The 19914-nt window shown below is 36.7% G+C and overlaps 3 protein-coding genes across 7 annotated transcripts; all 3 read left to right on the forward strand.

Moving 5' to 3' along the window:
• The first annotated feature begins 1533 nt into the window (after window positions 1-1533).
• On the forward strand, window positions 1534-3075 carry LOC113742030 (uncharacterized). Its single transcript, XM_027269712.2, has 2 exons — window positions 1534-1617; window positions 2211-3075. Exons 1-2 carry the CDS (start codon window positions 1539-1541, stop codon window positions 2843-2845), a joined length of 714 nt encoding a protein of 237 aa, XP_027125513.1. The 5' UTR covers window positions 1534-1538; the 3' UTR covers window positions 2846-3075.
• A 3649-nt stretch (window positions 3076-6724) lies between these two features.
• On the forward strand, window positions 6725-10917 carry LOC113743017 (PIGF/3-ketodihydrosphingosine reductase fusion protein). Its single transcript, XM_027271075.2, has 9 exons — window positions 6725-6985; window positions 7125-7758; window positions 7868-7933; window positions 8054-8096; window positions 8600-8651; window positions 9036-9084; window positions 9312-9379; window positions 9501-9609; window positions 10357-10917. Exons 2-9 carry the CDS (start codon window positions 7576-7578, stop codon window positions 10468-10470), a joined length of 684 nt encoding a protein of 227 aa, XP_027126876.1. The 5' UTR covers window positions 6725-6985; window positions 7125-7575; the 3' UTR covers window positions 10471-10917.
• An 807-nt stretch (window positions 10918-11724) lies between these two features.
• LOC113742921 (uncharacterized) lies at window positions 11725-18228 on the forward strand. Of its 5 annotated transcripts, none has more exons than XM_027270947.2 (10): window positions 11725-11907; window positions 12903-13261; window positions 13371-14249; window positions 14844-14924; window positions 15573-15791; window positions 16551-16619; window positions 16722-16781; window positions 16882-16947; window positions 17054-17260; window positions 17699-18228. In XM_027270947.2, exons 2-10 carry the CDS (start codon window positions 12958-12960, stop codon window positions 17923-17925), a joined length of 2112 nt encoding a protein of 703 aa, XP_027126748.1. In that variant the 5' UTR covers window positions 11725-11907; window positions 12903-12957; the 3' UTR covers window positions 17926-18228. The 5 variants fall into 5 exon arrangements, with proteins under 5 accessions (XP_027126748.1, XP_027126749.1, XP_071903338.1 ...); XM_027270948.2 differs by having other exon boundaries at window positions 14865-14924; XM_072047236.1 differs by having other exon boundaries at window positions 11729-11886.
• Window positions 18229-19914: the final 1686 nt, after the last annotated feature.

Consider the following 19914-nt stretch of genomic DNA (forward strand, 5'->3'; position numbering starts at 1 on the left):
CTGAGTACATCTTGCAGAAGCAGTGGTTCAAATTAACTTGCCATCTTCTTTTACATCAACCTGTCAACTTCTCCATTCTTGTTATCAGTTGAGTGTCTGCCAGCTAAAATCAATAGACAAAATGACCAGGATACGTATGCTGCACGCCTTCTAATATGTGGTACTATTACTTTACTTCCACAGCATTCAACAGTATTCAAGAAATACATGCGCTTTCTGATATGTATATCGGATTTCACGTAATGAGAATTTTAATCAACTTATTTATCATAATCTCAAGGGTCATTATCTTATGTTTCAAATTGAAAGAGAGATTTGTCCGGCAGGTCATTAGCTACTGCTCGGATCACCTAACACCCCGACTTCAATTATTCCTTACTTGCTGCAAAAAGAGAAAACCAAGTAAGGAGATGGAGTAGTTAGTTTGATATCAAGTAATCCTTTTTTTTTTTTTTTAATTCACTTGGGACTTGGCAGACGACGCCAATTTTAGATTTGGGGTTAACAAAGAAATTGATTAGGACGTCATTTAAAAAGAAAAATACGCATAGCCCCTCTCTCCCTGCAACAAATAATGATAGTATTTAACTGAATGATGATTAAAAGCTGTTGGAGGTATTTATGGTATGGAACACAAATCAGTGCGAGGAAACTGGTCCTAGAAAGTTCATGCATTAAGGAAGATCATGATGAAGTACAATGCTTTCTTGCCACATTCTGAGTCCGATATTCAGGCAACTACAGCCGCAACCACAAGGATAAACAAGAAGAAAGGAAGCACTCTCAACTCTGGAAAAGAGACTGGGGCACCACCATCTTCCTTGAGGTGGAAAAGTTGTGCTAAAGTATCAGCACATCTGATGGTTGATGGTTTTATGCCTTTCTCCATCAAACTGAAAATTCTGGCACATGCATGTCTTGGCATTCTCCATACTAGCGAATTTGGATCAGGGCAACTGAACAAGTTGATCAATATATATCCACGTGATGTATTTACTCCTCAAACAGAGACACTTCAGCAACGTGAGCATGTCGTAATAAGCTTGCCACTAGTGAAAACATGGGTCTATATTTGAAAGATATGCTGGGCAGTCAACAATTGCATCAGATGATATTTTAATGAGGATAAAACATAAAGATTTACATACAAAATTTCCTAATGTTTGGGCTACCAATCATGCAGGAACAACTTAGATATGGCCACACATAGGTGAAAGAAGTCGGGGGAAGAAATCAAGATTACCTGTGAGTGACATCTATCCGAAAATGATAGCCAATCTATGGACTATTTTAATCGTTTCCAAGCATGCATTTGGATTTTGGTCATAGTTCAACCAATAGAACTTTTTCTCGTACGTTAAACATATCAAACAATATGATTCTGTGACATGATTAAGGCAATATAATAAACCTAGTAAAACCTTAAAAATATATCTTGTTTTCCGTACTGTTTGGGCTGCTCATGCGTTACCTACTATTCTTTGGTTATAAATACACTTAGACTTCAGCAGAAGGCTTGTGTCTTAGTCTAAGTTAATATGACGATTCTCGGTATGAGAGCTTTCTTTCTGATTTGCCTCTTTTCTCTTTTGGGAATTCAAGCAAGACCTTTGCTAGGTAACTTTCACGTTTCAACTCCTAACTATGCTTCCTCGTTATCAGGGATTTGAATTTAAAATCTATTACTAAGCAGCCTGAAACAACAATGGCATACCATTGTCTCTGTGCTGCTACTTCTTCCACTATATAAGTTGGATTTAGTGAGGCGCAGACTCTAAAATGTTCAAGTCAGTATACTTCACACTCATTCTTGCAGTGGATTTTCTTATTCAATCTTAATGTTTCATGATACTTGATCTTGTGATCTGGTGTCTTCACTGATTTCAGTTCCTTTCAACACTTTCCACATTTTCCTCTAATTAATATGTGAACGAATGCATAACAAATTTCATTACTAGTTATTTCTGCTCTAATTTGTTATGATATCTTTGGAGGCTTAAATGCTTACCCTTCTGCCAAGTCATTCTTTCCTTGTACGAATTAATGATTGTTATGCCAACTATTTTCAGGTTCAATCCATTTATCTCAAGATTTATTGATATATTGTGCATGGTACCATGCAGTTCCTGGAAAGTACTAATGGATGGTTTAAAATCTTTTGATTTTGCACGTTACTAGCTTGATTACCTAACGATTTCCTTGCGCTGCAGAGCATGGTTACACCTCTATGGTCGAGTCAAATGACGGAACTCCTGCTCCTAAGAGTGTAGACAAAGTCCTGTTGAGGATGATCATAACTTACGAGCAAGCACCAGGCTTGCATCTGGTTCAACCGTCCTTGGCAACCAGCTATGGAAGGACTCTTTCACCTCCTCCTCCACCAATGCCAGCATCACCAACTCACTATCATGAAGCAAGCCATGGAGTCGAGCAAACGCCAGGCTTACATCTGGTTCAACCGTCCTTGGCAACCAGCTATGGAAGGACTCTTTCACCTCCTCCTCCACCAATGCCAGCATCACCAACTCACTATCATGAAGCAAGCCATGGAGTCGAGCCAACGCCAGGCTTACATCTGGTTCAACCGTCCTTGGCAACCAGCTATGGAAGGACTCTTTCACCTCCTCCTCCACCAATGCCAGCATCACCAACTCACTATCATGAAGCAAGCCATGGAGTCGAGCAAACGCCAGGCTTACATCTGGTTCAACCGTCCTTGGCAACCAGCTATGGAAGGACTCCTTCACCTCCTCCTTCACCAAAGCCAGCATCACCAACTCACTATCATGAAGCAAGACATGGAGTCTATGAATCACCTCCAAATCCCTTCCTAGCCTCAAGCTAAAGCTTGTTCTGACTGATCAAAGGTGTGGACGGTGAATATGCATGAAGATCTTCTAGTCTAAGTTCTAGTATTACTTGTAGTAGCCGCTTGAAGCAATAAAGTCTTTTCTGCTGCTTGTGCTTTTCCCTTATAAATGTAACTTCCACTATGTAGTTGGCAAATATGAAGTTGGTTTCTGTGGCTCTAAGGATCCATGCATTCATGAGTCTCAGCTTAGAATTTTTGGTTAACATTCGATTTGCTATTTTCCTTTTTCACCTTTTATATCCTTATAAGGTCGTTGAAGCTCCAGACACGATTCGGCTCTAATGTCTTGATTCTCGGCACAATGATCCGGTTCCAACGTTCTTGAGAGCAAAAGACATAAACAGATGTAAACAAAAAAGAGACTGTCTGAGAACACAGACGTTTTCTGGTAAATCCTTGGGAACGTAAAGGAATTATGCGTTTGGAAGATTTTTTAAAAATAAGTACTCTAATACTATGTGTGATATAATATATGTCGTACGCAAGATTAAAAAAAATGTTACTAAAAAGGTAGAACGTAATTCAAAAAAATATGTTTGTGACATAAACAAAAAAGAAATTTCAAATAATAATGTATTCAATCACATTTTGTACTGCATGCATCTTTGATAATACGAAAGAAAATGAAAATGAAATTTCGGAAAAACAAAAAGGAAGTATGAAACTTAACCGAGAAATACATTAATCTTTAGCATCATCAGGACAATAATTTTTTAACTTTTCTAAGTAACAAGTGAAGTCTTGATTAAAGAAGATTCATTTACGAAAGGATCGGAGTAGCAAATTATAGACCTATGATTAATTGAAGTGATAAATTAGCTCCGGGGAGGAATACGAATGACCCCACTAGGTGAAGACCTACATAAGAGCAGGGGGGGAAAAAAGAAAAAAGAAAACTCGTACTAATAAAAATGATATAAAGCTTGATTTCCTATTAAATGTGCATCATCATAGAGGACCTGTTGAATAGGAAAAACATACCGTATTGATGCCAAAAGTTTTATAATTAGTCAGCATACACAGAACACTAATTACCTTGGACTTTTTCTTTTACATGAAATAATCCAATTGTACTAAATTTTTGCAGAACTTTCATGGCTAGGAAGGTAGAGTTATCTGAAATAGCTCTATTTTTAATTTTAATGGACATTTGTAATCAGACCCTCAATCCACTTATTGATTTGTTCTTTTACACTAAATCAAACTATCATCCTTCTATTTTTAATTTTGTTTTTCTTCCAATCAAAAAAATTATTTCCTTTCTTTCTCTCAAGGGATAATGGCAGAAACCTCCCTTGAGGTTTTTAATAATTTCACTTGGCTCCCCTAAAATTTCAAAAATTACACCTACATCCCTAGCCCATTTAAAATGACAATGCTAACTTTAATATTTTTAATAAAACTCTCTTGCTACCATGCTTATGGAAAGGAAGGATTTTATAATTTTTTAACATTTTTTCTTCTTATTCATTTCTCTTTTATTTTATTAGAAGTATAGAAAAACTATCAATGTTGTCCCTAATATCTATCCAAATTAAACATTAAACTAGTATTATTTTTTTTTGATAACTTTTAATATCATCCAATTTTTTTGTAACTTTTTTTTTGTTTCAAAATCAAGGATATGTCAACAATGATTAAAAACAAATAACCCAAAATCACTACTAAATTATGATAGTTTCATCAACAAACTAGTCCATAAACTTTTATTAAAAAAATAGTCCATAAACTTTAAAAGAAACAAATTATTACTTTTTTCTCTATCTTAAAAAGAATTTATATTTCTAATAAAGCACCATGAAAAATACCCTATTCTAACAAAAGATTTATTATAATAGTTGATTATCAAATAACAAATATTGGCATGAAAAAATTGACACTCTTTTTGTTTAGAAAAACAAATTGAATTTTATAAGGTAAGGACATTTTAAGGTATTCATTAAATTTTTTACTTTATTCTAAAGTTTGATTACCAAAGTGTCAAGTCAAGCGAGGTAAGTGTACCTTTTAAAACGTGAAGAGAACTAAGTGAAATAATCCCTTTTCTCATTAAATGAGTCCAAAAAAAAAAACAGAAATGTTGTCCCTGAAATGCCAAAACTTAGATGTTAAAGTGTAATTTTACTAAATTTTATGGTCAAAATATAACCTCAAATTTATCCATTTTTAGATTTTTATAAAGTTAATCCTAAATCTGCACTCGCGTGGTATAGGTGACCTGCTAAACCCGGCAGATTTTAGAAATTCTTTTTTTGAATTACTTTTTTATCCAATTTTTTAATTTGACTAATCACACCAACATCAGCATTGTCGTCTTCTCTTTGGACCTAATTGTAATAATATTGAACTTTTTAGGGGCCAAATGCTATTTTACCAAAACTTAGATGTTAAAGTGTAATTTTACTAAATTTTATAGTCAAAATATAACCTCAAATTAATCCATTTTTAGAATTTTTATAAAATTAATCCTAAATCTGCACTCACATTGGTATAGGTGATCTGCTAAACCCGGCAGATTTTAGAAATTCTTTTTTTGAATTACTTTTTTATCCAATTTTTTAATTTGACTAATCACACCAACATCAGCATTGTTGTCTTTTTTACAATTAGATGAAAAAAAATTGAAAACGAATTTGAAAATTAGGGTTTCTTTCTTTCTTTGACACTTAGATTTATCATTTATGTTTGTATATAATATCAATATGAATTCATAAACTAAGGAATACATATGGGTATGGGTTGTGTGTATGAACTATGAACTATGAAATATGAAATGGATTATGGTTTATTAATATTTAAGAATTTATGTACTTATATTATAATTTATATGTTTAGTTATATTATAATTTATTTGTTTATTTAATTATATTATTTTTTATTACATAATGTGATCCAACGGTCCAGTTGAACCATTAACCCGCCAACCTGATGTTGCTGCTGTGTTGATGCCGGATTGGTTTTAATAATTATGCTATCAACATCCCCATTCTTGGACCATCGCAGCGTGTGCAGTATCACTAGGTTTGTTTGGATAGAGTATTATTTGAAATAATTACTGTAACATTTTTTATGATGTGATGTATGTGAGATTAAAAGGTACTCCCTCCCTTTTTTTATAACTGACGTCTAAGAAATTTGTTCTAGTGTATTTTTATCTGTCGTTTTATTATCCCCATACAGTATTAATTATTTTTTCACAATTTTACCCTTTTATCTCTCTTTTTCAATACAGGGTTCTTAATTACTACTCCTAGTAATTATTGCATTGCTTTTGGCCTAGTAAAACAACACCATTTAGTACTCTAGTGAGAGAAAACATGGGTGAATTGGATAATTAATGAGGGTACAAAAGGAAAGTAGTGTACAGATTTAAGCAATGAAAAATTTTTCTTAATTGGTGTGCAAAACCTTAAACGTCAGTTATAAAAAAAGGGAGGGAGTAATTAAGAATATAAAAATGTGGGTTGAAAAATGTGTTTACGATACAAGTGAAATATTATTTAAAATATTTGTACTATTATGACGTGGGCTCGTACATTTCTTTGACTCTTGTAGGCGGGGAAGTTCACAATTTTTTATTCTTTTCTCGATTAACCCTTTTCTATCCTTGGCTTAGTAATTGTCTCTTTCCGGGTGCCTCCACGTGAATGGGCTGGTGGTTGGCGCCTCCTCCTCGGGACCGTTAGGTCCTGGGGTCGAACCTCCGCAGCAACATCAGTTCGCCGTGCATTTAACGTGCTAGGTCTGGTTGGGGCGCTGGGTCGGGTCGGAGTGGGGATTAGTCGGGCCGCCTTTACGGACTTGACCCGGACACCCCACTCCGTCGACAAAAAAAAAAAAAAAAAAAAAATTGTCTCTTTCCGGGTACTGAAGAACTGTGAAAAATTGCTGCCCAGCAAAATATCAACACTCCAAAGTCACCGCTTGCCATTTCATGATTTCAACCACCAACATGTTTCCAACAGCCTGAGAGTCGGAAATGTATTGCGGAGAACAAACAAGAAATACCTGGTCCCTTCTCAGTAATATTTCTCCGTCATAAATAGTGTAAACAAATTTCTTCGTATCGCCGGCGTTAGGGTTTTTCTTATCGGAACGGCTCAAGAATTTGCGGTTCGTTAATTTAATCTCTCTCGAGTTTAGGGGTTTAAACCCCTCCAAGTCCAAGCCTTTCTTTGCTACCCAAGTTCTTTTTTATTATTTATTTATTTATTTGTTTTTCTTGGCGCATTGAACATTTCTTGAAATTTAGGACGGGCGGTTCGCGCACCTGGGACGACGTAGAAGCATAACCTGCGAGACGGAATAGGTGTTTATTCAGTAAAACGCTGCTGGCCTGGCAACTGGCATGGTGTTTGAAACCTAATTAGCTGCTGCAAATTATCCCTGAAATTACCCCTTTTCTCAAACAACCAAATGAGCCCATAGGCCTCGGGGAGCCGTAACTCATAAACGTTGTCCTAAGAAAACGATTTTTCCCTGCTGGAGACTCACTCTCCATAGCAGGTGCGCGACACGGGTCGGATTCGGATTAGTCGGGCAAAGCCCGGATACCGGGCGGGCAACCAAAAAAAAGAAAACGATTTCTTCCTTTCACTAGAGGTCTAGAAGCACGCTTTTTAAAGATGGTATTGCTCGAAACAGAAACGAAGTACAGTCCCTCTTTCACTCTTTAGCGCTTATTTCTGGAAAAAACGGACAAAATGGCGAAGAAGGAGACTGGAGCTTCTGACGTGCGAATCGACAGCGTAGTAATAACACCATGGAAGGCCCTTCTAACGAACGTAACCTGCGGAGTAGGATTAGGAGTAGCTTTCCATGCTGCCAATAATTTCTACTCCATCAATTTGATTCAAAATCCGGCAAAAACCCTCCGTCTGATCTGGGTACTGACCATATCTATCAATTCCTGTCAACTCCAAGTTGATTATTTCTCATTTTTTAGTTTTCTAATCTCTCTCTCTCTTTTTCAATTGTTGGTTTGATTTTTTGAAGGTTATTGAGGCTCCAGTCGTGATTCTGCTGTACAGTCTCTTTCGACATCGTCCTAATCAATGCTCTGTAATTCCAATTAATCCCATTTCCTCGTCTGATTAATTTCTTTTTTTTTGTTGGTTATTTTTATATGTTAATCTCTTCTTTTTAACTATTAAACGAGGTTTTGATATGTGTATTGGACAGTACTTGAAAGCCGTAGTACGAGGTTTGTTGGCACTACCTGCTGGTTAGTCGTTCATTGCTTTTTTGTTTTTATATAATTTAATTAACTTTTATCACTCAAACTTCTTGGTTAAGTGGTTGGGATTTCAAAAGTTGCAATCTTTAATTGCTCTGTGCTCTTTATTTTTGTTTCTTATTATTTTTTAAAAATTTATGAAGTGATTTCTTTCTTTGAAGGTTAATGATGTACAAGTAATAGATAAAGTTGAAGGCTTTGAGAAGTAATTTTTAGTAATTTATAGGTTGAAAAGAGTTACGCTAGCACTGTTTAGCACTTGTACCTGTAAAAAGATAGGTTATTTGAATACAGAACAAGGATATTACTTGAGGACTCATTCTTACACAACTTTCTATCTTTTGTTTCAATACTTTGCCTGCACTAGTGGTATAATAGCTTTATAGCTGAATGTTCGTCTGTCAATACTTGCTTAACATTTTTTGTTATTTTGTTGTCTTTTTCATTATATTGGATTCTAAGTATGTTGGTTTTTGCATGTAAATACACAGGGGCAGTAGTGAATGCACTTGGAGCTATAGCATTGGGAGCACCCATGATTCAGTATGTAACTTATCTGGGTTGTTTCCAGTCTATTTATTATGATTTTGAGAACTACTGAGGTTAAACTTCAGGTTGGACAAATGGTCTCTGTTCTATTCTATCCCATGGTACAGAACTGCTCGTCGATGTTATGGAGTATAGCAAATCCTAGACTATCTTGCACTGAAATGGGTGAATAGCAGTAACCATTACTATGATCAAATAGACATGTGCAGAATAATACAAATCCTGAGTAGCAAGCATGAAAAAGAGTTTTTTTTTTTTAAATTATAGTTCAGGAGTTATTTTGACACTTCACAACTATTTTGTGGAACAAATTGAGATAATTTTCACAGTTTTTATCGTTATCTTGGATCGGATGTTTTATTCTGTGGTTAATTACAGGAACTTCAACAGGACCCTCCACTGGTCTCTTCTGATGTCAGTGCTTACTGTAAGTGTTTCATTTGACATCTCATTTGCCATTCTGTATCTCATGCTTCAGTAAACTCCTGGATCAACTGGACTAGCTCCGAAATTTGTGCTGGAAACCTAGTAACTTGATGTAAAATTTGCTTTGTTTTTGTAAGTAATCATAGATAACCATCAAATTTTCCTCTGTGCCATAAGGATCTTAATCAGTCATTTCCTGGTCTGTAAAACTTCTGCTGCTGTTGGCAGTGTGTCCCAGCAGCTTCTGTGTTTGGTTCTTCTTGGGCTGACTGGCACCGGATATTTGCTCACACAAAGTAAGCATATGAAACTAATGTGATTTTATTTTGCCGACATCATTCCCTTTTTGTTTTTCTAGCATTGAGAAGTAATACTCGTGTTATTTGACTTCTGCAATTGTTCGTAACTTTTTGTTAGGCCAAGTGGACCTATAGAGTACATGATCTGCCTACCTGCTCATGGAGCTGTCATTGGAGCATGGTTTGGCGCTTGGCCAATGCCACTTGACTGGGAAAGACCATGGCAGGTAGGCTTACCTTCCTATCGAATACCGGTCATTTGAAACTTAGATGATTTTTGCATTCCTTTTATCTACAGTTTTGACTCTCTCTCTCTCTCTCTCTTTTTTTCTTCTTCTTCTTTTCTTACTGTGTACATCAAGAGTTTGTTCATCAAGAACTTAGTAGTAAGAGTGGCTCAGAAACCATTGATACCTTCAGGAGTGCCCTGAGGTCTACCATCACATGGCCAAAAAATCTTCTCTTGTTACATTCTCCAAAATAACACAAAAGTAAAGTATGGAACTTGATATGTTAATGCAGCGTATGATATAGTCAGGGTTCCCTGTTGACAATTCAATAATTGATGCTTAGCTTTCATGGTTAGATTGTTGTGTTGGCTCTGATATTCTTGTTGTTCACTTTGCCTTTTCATATAAAGATGCCATATTAACATTGCCTTAGTATGAATTTTAGACCCTGCACATGAAATTGAGTCTTGAAAAGCACTGGAGAGATGGTGAGGGTTTACGCATAGTAGTCCTGATGTGGTTCTGATAATTCCATGATGTAGTGATGTGTTGATATATTGTTCCAAGCATAATCTCCTAGGTCATGTTAGTTGCAATGGTTTTGGTAAATGTACTTGACCATATATGTTCGAGCTTGGCAATTAGATTCTAACTGTTGGATATTGTTCAGCCTTGGTTTGCAGCATGTGGTTCAGTTGTCATGCTTTGTACCCTGAGACTGAAAGTATTTGAATTTGTTTGTAGGACTGGCCGGTTTGTGTGAGCTATGGAGCTTTGGCTGGGTACTTTGTCGGGATGGCGGCAGCTTTTGGTTTTGTCCTCTTCCTAAATAAACGAAGGCATGTAAAAGGAGACTAATGATGGAGAATTCGACATTAATCTTATTGGAGGTTGCTATCGATGACCCTATTGATAGACTGAGTTGCATCCAGCTGACCATAGGACCTCACCTGCTGAGCGGAGGTTTTGTAATTTTTTCCCAGTAACACTACAAAACTCATCCCTCCCCAGAACTTTTCTTTTTGCCCGGGCAATGCAATTTGCAGAAACTTAGAAGTACCTTTGGTTCCCACTGGAAGTTCATTCTTTACCCTTTCTTTTCTCTTTCTTTTTCCCACTGTAACTCTATTTCTTCCATTATGATCTGCTACTGTCTTCTAAAGGGAAAATCCTCGTCTGGTGTATGCTGAGGTTGTGAACAAGAAGGATGTTATTCCTGAGAGATTAGCATCCATGGCACACATTCCTCAAATTTTCGCTTTCCATTGTGAAAAGCTTGAATTACTGAGTCCTGGTTTTTGCTTACAGGTGAAGATATTTCACAGCCATTGTTTATGCTTTGTCTTTCAAATAAACTTTGGGCAGATGGGACACTTTATACCTTTTTTTAACCCACCATGTTTGTACATTTCCACTTCTCATTGACTCACCATGACTTTTGACGAGGATAAGCAGAGACACAAACCAGGTCACCACTCATCACCCATCACTCACTAATCTTGTAATAGTGCTGCAATTAATGATGCAAGGACCAGTACGTACCCAAATCTTATTTGTCCATTTTCTAAATCTACCCAAGAAAAAAGTATGGTACCATGCCAACTGATCTTTTCCTTTTCATGCTTTACCATGCTACGAATGAGGGATTAGGCAACAAAATACCAAAAAAATAATAATAATAAAGAAGGAGAATTTTGTTTAGCATTCAAGCTCATCAAAAGGCAATTCAAGCCATTGGCCAACAAGCCTAGCGGTGGCGGGAAAATTTACCGGACGATAACGAGCACCCTTTCTTTCCAAGCCTCCGGTTCTGTAACTCCGCGTTCTCGTCACGCCATGTTATGCGTACGTGCATGCTAGACTTCCATAAAAGCCCTTGGGCATTCCATCACAATGACAATATTGCCCCAACAATGACCAAATGTCGTGCCATTATAGGCTCGTCACTCATCAAACTGTCACAGCCGGTCAAGCTACCGGCACTGCCACATCATCGAGGAGCTCAACCCGCGATGCCCCAGATGGCTCCTCTCTTTGTTACACGTGTAACGGAGAAAATTGCAAAAGTGGGCCCTACAACCGAACCCTTTAAAACTCTCTTAGAGCCCTAAGCGCCAAAAAAAAAAACCCCCACCTTTCCCCCTCCCCTCCCCTAACCCCAGGCCACTCTCAAGTCACAACCCCCAAAATCTCTCAAAAACCCCTTCACTTTCTCTCTCTAGAAAAAATCGCTTCTTTGAAATTTCTCCGATCATCTGTTTCCATCATCAACTGGTACCTCCACTTCAGCAACTGGTACTTGTTTTTAACATTTCTATATGCATATGGGTTTAGTTCTCGATTTTAATTTGGAGCTTTTCTTCTTTTTTTTTTTAAAAAAAAATTCTTATTTAAGCTTTATTTTTTTGCCTGTCCTGTATTTAATGTGTTCGGTGCCTTTTGTTTTTTCTTTTTTGGTTGTTGGATGATGCAATTTTTAGACTTCTGTAATTCTTTTAGTGCTTTTGGTGTGGTTTCTTGGATTATCGTAACCATTAACTGTGGGCATGTCTGGGCTTTTGGAAGTCTACAACAATTTTCGAAGATATTAATCGCAACAGGGTTTAGGGCTTTTCTAGAATTGGAGGTTGTATTCATCTGTTTGCTGTGTATATCTTGCGCACAGATGGCGGTTTTTTTTTTTTTCTTTCTTGAAATGTTTGAGCTCAAATTTTGCTGGGTGATTTCCATCCGATTTCTCATTATTGGGACTCACAAATATTACCAGCAAATTATTTCATGTCTTGGTTCTGATGAAAATGTTATTGAGGGAGATACTGTATTTACCTATATGCATACAAACGAATTGCTGATACCCTTTTTCCTCCCTTTTTTTTTGGGTACTTAGACGGGATTTATTGATTTGAGCAATAAATGGGCACGATCACTGTTCAGACAAGGTGGTTTAGGACTCTCTCTTTATTAGATCTTAGGTTTGTGTGCTTTTTGTTAAATTTGGAGTATTCAGCAAGAATTATGCCAGGTTTTGTTAATCGCTGGCGAGATAGTGTGCACCTACTTTCCAATTTTGCAAATGTGATGTAATTATCCCTTTATTCCATTTCAAGTTCTTTTTGCACATTTTACTTGAGAAATGAGATTTGATGTGTTCACCTATAGAAATTGCTTATGCTTGGTCTTCTCCCTTTAACTGTCAGCTTCTACTAATCTTGATCAGTTTAGAGATTTGCTTGTATGTTTGCTGGTGCTGGGTATTTTGCATTGACATTCTACTGTGTATCGTTTTACAGAGTTAGACTGGTAGACATCACTCTCTTGACTTGTCTCTCCACTCTGAAACTAATTATGGGATTTGACAAGCCAAATGATGAGCAATATCCACCCATGCCATTGCAGGGTGATGGTGGATGTATGTTTGCCAGTAGGGAAGGTGGAACTGTTGACTGTGGTCAGAATTTTCCAAGCTGTACCAGTTCTGCTGACTTTTCATTCCCATATGTATCTCTGGCTAATTCTGCTTGGAATGACATGCATGCAACCCATCATTCTTACCCACATGACCTTAGAAATGGTAGCCATTTGATGACTGGTCTAATGGGGCTTGACAACTTGCAAAGTCAGGACAACCTTAATTTGCATAGTCTCAGAGGTAATGTGTTTATGTACCTTGGCAATCTCAGAGCTTCTGAAAGTTTATATCCTGAAGGAAAATTAGAAAAGATGTTGGTTAATTAACTAAAGTAATATTGTTATTTCAGGTAGCTTGAGGAATGTAGATGTTCAGAATACTCAGGCTAACATAAATTTTTTGCCAACTGGGAGTAAAGCTGCTGGAGATTACCAAATGAATGTTCTGGGAGGAGAGGCAGAAGGTAGTACCGTAAACTGGTCACAGATTAGTGAGAGTTCTTTAAATTTAGGATGTGGTGCATCCTTGTCACACCAAAATACAAGTTTCCTTGAAGCTGGAGTTAGAAATGATGTCAAAGTAAATGCCTTCCATCCAAGACAAGTGGACGGAAGTTTTTTAACCCTTGGAATTGGAGGTAATCCAGAGACAAGAGCTAAATCTAAATTTGATTCCCGAGAGGTCGCCAATAAACTGGTGGAAGCAGTTGGGCCCCAAAGCAGCAGTTCCCAAATTCAACCTGCCACAAGTCTATCAAGTTTTCAAACTTATCCTGGCTGTTCTCCAAGTACTGTATACAAACTAGGTGACTGGACAACCTCTAAAAATGTTGATGCTATTGTTGGGATGCGTTCAAGCCCATTTATCAGTCCTCAGATGCCAGAAGCTTTTAAGCAATATGATTTCTTTGAGAATAATGCTAAGAATACAAGTTTTGTCGATGAGTCTATGGGAAGAAATTCTGCACTAGAATCTTATAAATTTTTTCAAGGTGATCCTTCTCCATCTTCATTGCCGTTTAATAGCACTTATGCTTGCGTCCCCCAACCTGGATATACCAAACAGTCAGAGTTGGGATCAGAAGCCTTCGAGTCTACCTGGGTGTCCACTCAACCAGCCAGAGACCTTCTGTGGAATTCTCATTCTATAGAGCCAGGAAATATCTCATCCTCCTTTGGTTCCCATTGTAGCAGCCTGAGGGATGTCTCTCTCCCACAGGATTACTTAGGTGAGTTTTAGAAGTTGTTTCCTGTCTCTTGTCACTTACGAGTGTAGATTACAAATTTGGCTGGAAGGTTGTCATTTTTATGTTTATCTCATAAACAAAGTCAAAGTTGGGTTCAATGATTTTTATTGTCATCAAGCTGTCTAAGTTTCTTTATGTCTTGAATGACCAAATTACGGTTGCACAAAGGTCCATATTTTTTAATTTACTTCTTTAGAAAAAAGGAGGAATTGTTTCCCCTTTTTTATGACAAAACTAGTATATGGATAAAGTCACAATCCATGGCAGGCAATTTCCTTGGACTGAGATGGAAGCTTTTCATTCAAGTGCCCAAAGTGATACATGCCTACATTCACTGTTGTTGTGAATTCTCTAGCAGCATGACAACTTTTCTTATTGCATTGAGTGTAAGCTTATCTGTAATTTGGGTTGTAGACTGTGTAGAAATTTGCCAATTAATAAAGATTTATAAGGTAATGAGAGTTGGAATTGATTTTGATTTTTGCTGTTCCACACCTGAGACAGAGAAGCAAAAAATGTTAGCTTGTGTTAGTATAGCCATTATCACTTAGAACAATCTGTGAACCTCAACTTCAGGAATTTCTGTGCTTCCATCAGAGGGTTGTGCAGCTCAAGCTGTTGGAAGTGGTGATCAGTGTGCCAGTGGTCAGCCAGATGGTGAGTGCATCTCATTTATGCGTATTTGCATCACATACAAATGTACAAACTCCTTACATGCCAACTACTTTGCATTTTATATGCAATTCTTTGTTTAAGAAGCTTTTGAAACTCCTTTGGCATTACCATTTTTCTGCCAATTAGGAGAAAAAGGAAAAGCTTTTGTCAGATATCAAGAACGTGTTCACATAAACACAATGGCCTGATCTACTTTTCTGTTAGTTCTTTAACATTATTTTGTAGCCTAGTTCAATTTGGATGGAAATGAGATTATCTCAAGTAGTTTCTTTCCTTTAAATAAAATTTCTTCAAGTGATTATGGCCGTGGTATCTCACACAGGAAGTGTTCATTTATTATTTTACTCGGCCGTACCTGATCTTTTGTATGTCCAATTAAAGTGATTGTGATCATGACTTCTACAATGTACTGAACTTGTTAAGTTTGGGGCTTGGGAACTAGAGGAAAATTTGTGGAGTTTGCGATAGTGTATGGTCTGATAGTGCTTAAACTAAATGTTTTTCCCCTCGTATAGAATCAAATAACAGCAAAATGGACCAATATTTTTCATCTGCTATCCTTGAATTAACTAGCACAATGAAGTGAGCAAATTTCATGGTAAGCATTTACTTGCTACTATTCTTCTGCAGGCCATGTATCTTCTCCTTACAAGGTTAATTCTGCACCGCATTTTCGAAGCACCAATTATCCCAAGAATACCAGTCTTCTGATTGCAGAGGGTAGTGCTAACAAGCCTGCTATACGTGCTCCATTTCCTCGAAGGCTAGGGGTACAAATTGATGATCCTGCTGCTACTCAATCCGCTACTGGAAGTGTATTATCCGAGAATATGGGAGCCCAGACTAGGAGTAAGTAATTCTCAATTCAAAAGCAGCTCAATCCTTTTCATGATGCAGTTGAATATCATATCCTGTGGGCTGTTTGATTTAGTATATTGGGCTGCATTTTTTCTGTTTTGTCCTTCTTGAGACCTTAACAAGAATAGTGCTTTAAGGATGACTACAGCATTTTTGACACCCCAATGCTCGAAAAAAGTTCACCACCCACCAGAACCCCCCAAAAAGGGGGAAAAAAGATGAGAGAGAGGGAGAGGGAGAGGTTTTTTTCTTTTTTTTTGGGGGGGGGGGGGGGGGGGGTTGTGTGTGTGTGGAGGAGAAGAAAGCACCAGTTGTGAATTCCATAGGCTGGTTTCTAGTAGTCAAGTATGCAAAATGCTCTAGTTTAGCCTTTGGTTGACTGCATATTAGTGATCTATGTTGGCTCCACTTTTTTGCTTTTCATTATTTGTGTTTTGTGTGTGACAAGAAGCTTTTCCTAGTGTGACTTATCAGGGAAGCAGGTTAGACTGGCCCCATACTAAGATAGTTCCTTCAGTTCAACTGATGTTACTTGAAAATTGTGTCGTGTTGAGCTAATTTTGGTAATATGACTCAATGTCAAGGTTCAAGGTGATAAGATTTTTATCACATGATGGAAAGACGAAACAGAAAGAGAGAAAAATTTGAAAATAAAGACCGTCTAAAATCTGGTTCACATACCATGTGCATCATCTTTTGACCTTGTGATTATGTTGTTAATTGTCCTTGGTGCTTGGTATAAATGTTCAGGTAATGAGCATCAGTCTCGAATTTCTGGACCTGTTCAGCTTGCTAAAAATTTTCTCGGGCCCATTTCTGGTATTAATCTATCATACTTGATATATTGCAATTTAGTCTATACATAAGCATAATATTCTGATGTTCAGATAATCCATAAGAGTGACGGTCTGATGTTCCCAGGTCATCGTCAAGACCGTTTGGCAGCTAAATTTAATGTTCAAAGTCCCTCCCTCTCAACTGGTATTTATGATTAGATTTTTATCAGGAGAGAGAAATCTGAGTACCCTTATCGGCATGTTTCCTGTATGAAAATTTTTGTGTTTTCCTTTGTCTGAACTAGGTCAACCTCAACGTGCTGTCCCTGTTCGGTTTCCCAAAGATCTTATGAGAGTTGATCATACAACTGGTATTTGTTCCTTTAGAAGTGCTTATAGTGTTTTATGCAATCAGACTGAGTTTCATGGCCAGCTTATTGTGATTAATGATTATGATTGTAACTTTTCCACTTACAGGTCAGGTAGTTCCTCAAAAAATTGGTAGGACATCTCATGTTCATGGTGTTATTGGCCAGCCATCTCTTAAAAGGAGAGCAAATGAAACCCCATCAGTGCCTTCCTGGGGTCAGCGTAGGAGGTTTTTCACTCCCAGTTACCATTCTGCAATGAGCACTCCTGCTATTCCCCCTCTTCCTTCCACTTCGGCTCACATAAAGTGGACAGGTATTCCCTGGCACCCTTTCACTTGCACCATTTTCCTATAGTTTCGGATATACTGCACATCGTGGCGAACTGCAATTACTATTTATCCATGTCTGAGCATATAGATCTCCATTATTGACATTTAAGAGACCTGCAAGGAGCAGTATTCTTCAGAAACTGCATGGAAAGAAGTAATTTTTTCGTTTTAAACATGTTTATCGCATCACTGAACGTTGATATACCTTTCACATTTAGCGCAAAATTATTTCAAGGACCGGCTGACTTTGAGGATAACAATTTTGCCTAGGCTTGTCCTGGGTTCGGACCATATTTGTTCAAGTTGATCTAATGCAAAGTAACCACAGCGAGAAAAAATTGATTAATTTAACCAAATGCACCTTCTATGCTGCTACAATCTTGATAAAGATTACAAGAAGTGACTGTTAGACGTGCTTGCAGATTCTGAAAGTCCTCCTCGGCCAACTGGACATAGATGCATGTTATGCAAGAGGGATCTCTCTTTCAGACCAGAAGGCCCCATTTACCAGCCTATCAATCCCCCGGCTATCGCAGTTCTTCCCTGCGGCCATACGTTTCATGACCAATGCTTGCAGAATATCACCCCAGAAGATCAATCGAAAGATCCTCCGTGTATACCCTGTGCCATTGGTGAAAAACAAGCTTGAAATTATTCTCTCATATTCTGTGTTGGGCAAACTCTAAAGATGGGAAAGCTGTATCTACATTTAACTGTATCTACATTCAATTAGGATTTAGTAAGTGAAGATAACTTAAGAGGGAAGTAAAATTTTTGTATAGTTGTTGGAAATTAGGTGTAGAGTTCTTGCAACTGTACATAGTGAATGTGGGATGGCAGATGCGGTTGGACAGGTATTAAAAGCAACCATTCAGTTACCAATTTGCCTCGAGTGTACATGAAGCCTCCCTTTGTTTTGAGAATGAATAGAACGAATTTCATTTTGTGCTAATGAGGATGGTACTATCTGTCCTTCTTGGCGTTTGAACGCGTCTAAAGTTCTTCTAAGCTTTTCCTTGGAATATGCTCTGGATTGTTATTGTACGCGTAAGCCTTACGTATCCAAAATTGCTCTGCGCTGATTCCTCCCGCAATTGTACGGTATTTCTCCATAGTTATATACTATAAGGTAAATTTTGATGAGTGCTGATTCAACTCTTTTAACTGTAAATTACCTAGAAAATTCTTGTTGGTAATTAAATTGGGATTTTGTGTTTTGAAGTCTATTTAATTGATATGTTTCCTTTCAAGATAGTTATATGTTTCGTTTTTTAAGAAAAAACCCCATATCATACGATCCAGCAAAGTGCTTCCTAATTTCCCTCGCTTTTCGCTAAGGTAAATTTGTCATTTACAAAATTGACAATCTATATCTATATCTATATGTATTGAGGAAGGGGTTTTTATCAGAGACCCTCTCAATGGCTTTTAAACTTCTCATTCTTTTTTCTAGATTTTTGTATTTATTTTAATACATAAAAAGTAGTGGATTATAATCAACCCTATCACCAATCAAATTTAAAATTTAAAACATTCCCACTATCTACTTCATAAACCGTTTATACTTTGTTATTTATACTTTAAATCCTTTTTACTCCTTAATTAAAAACAAATGCTCATTCGCATGCTATTTTAATACAATGTTACATTTTTATAATTAAGAAATATTTATCCCCAAACTAACCCTATAACCACCCCTACAAATGAGCTTTGCAAATTACAATTACGTTTCAAAAAAATCACAAATGTGCAACTACATGTAAAGTTGAGAGAGTAAAGTACAACTAAATGTAAAGTTAATAGGTTTACTATATTTAACCCTAAAAAAAATCCCAAGAACGGAACAAGTAGTGGGTCTACTTGATTGTAAGATTGTTTTAATTCTATAGATTTTTGTATTTATTTTAATACATAAAAAGTAGTGGATTATAATCAACCCTATCACCAATCAAATTTAAAATTTAAAACATTAACACTATCTACTTCATAAACCATTTATACTTTATTATTTATACTTTAAATCCTTTTTACTCCTTAATTAAAGACAAATGCTCATTCGTATGCTATTTTAATACAATGTTACATTTTTATAATTAAGAAATATTTATCCTCAAACTAACCCTATAACCACCCCTACAAATGAGTTTTGTAAATTGCAATTACGTTTCAAAAAAATCACAAATGTGCAACTACATGTAAAGTTGAGGGGGTACAGTGCAACTATATGTAAAATTAAGGTGTTTACTATATTTAACCCTAAAAAAAATCTCAAGAACGAAACAAGTAGTGGGTTATAGATTTTTGTATTTATTTTAATACATAAAAAGTAGTGGATTATAACCAACCCTATATCACCAATCAAATTTAAAATTTAAAACATTCTCACTATCTACTTCATAAACCGTTTATACTTTGTTATTTATATTTTAAATCTTTTTTACTCTTTAATTAAAGACAAATGCTCATTCGTATGCTATTTTAATACAATGTTACATTTTTATAATTAAAAAATATTTATCCCCAAACTAACCCTATAACCACCTCTTCAAATGACCTTTATAAATTACAATCACGTTTCAAAAAAATCACAAATGTGCAACTAAAGGTAAAGTGCAACTAAATGTAAAGTTGAGGGGGT

This window comes from Coffea arabica, chromosome 4e, assembly GCF_036785885.1.
Source record: "Coffea arabica cultivar ET-39 chromosome 4e, Coffea Arabica ET-39 HiFi, whole genome shotgun sequence".
NCBI classification, from domain to species: domain Eukaryota; kingdom Viridiplantae; phylum Streptophyta; class Magnoliopsida; order Gentianales; family Rubiaceae; genus Coffea; species Coffea arabica.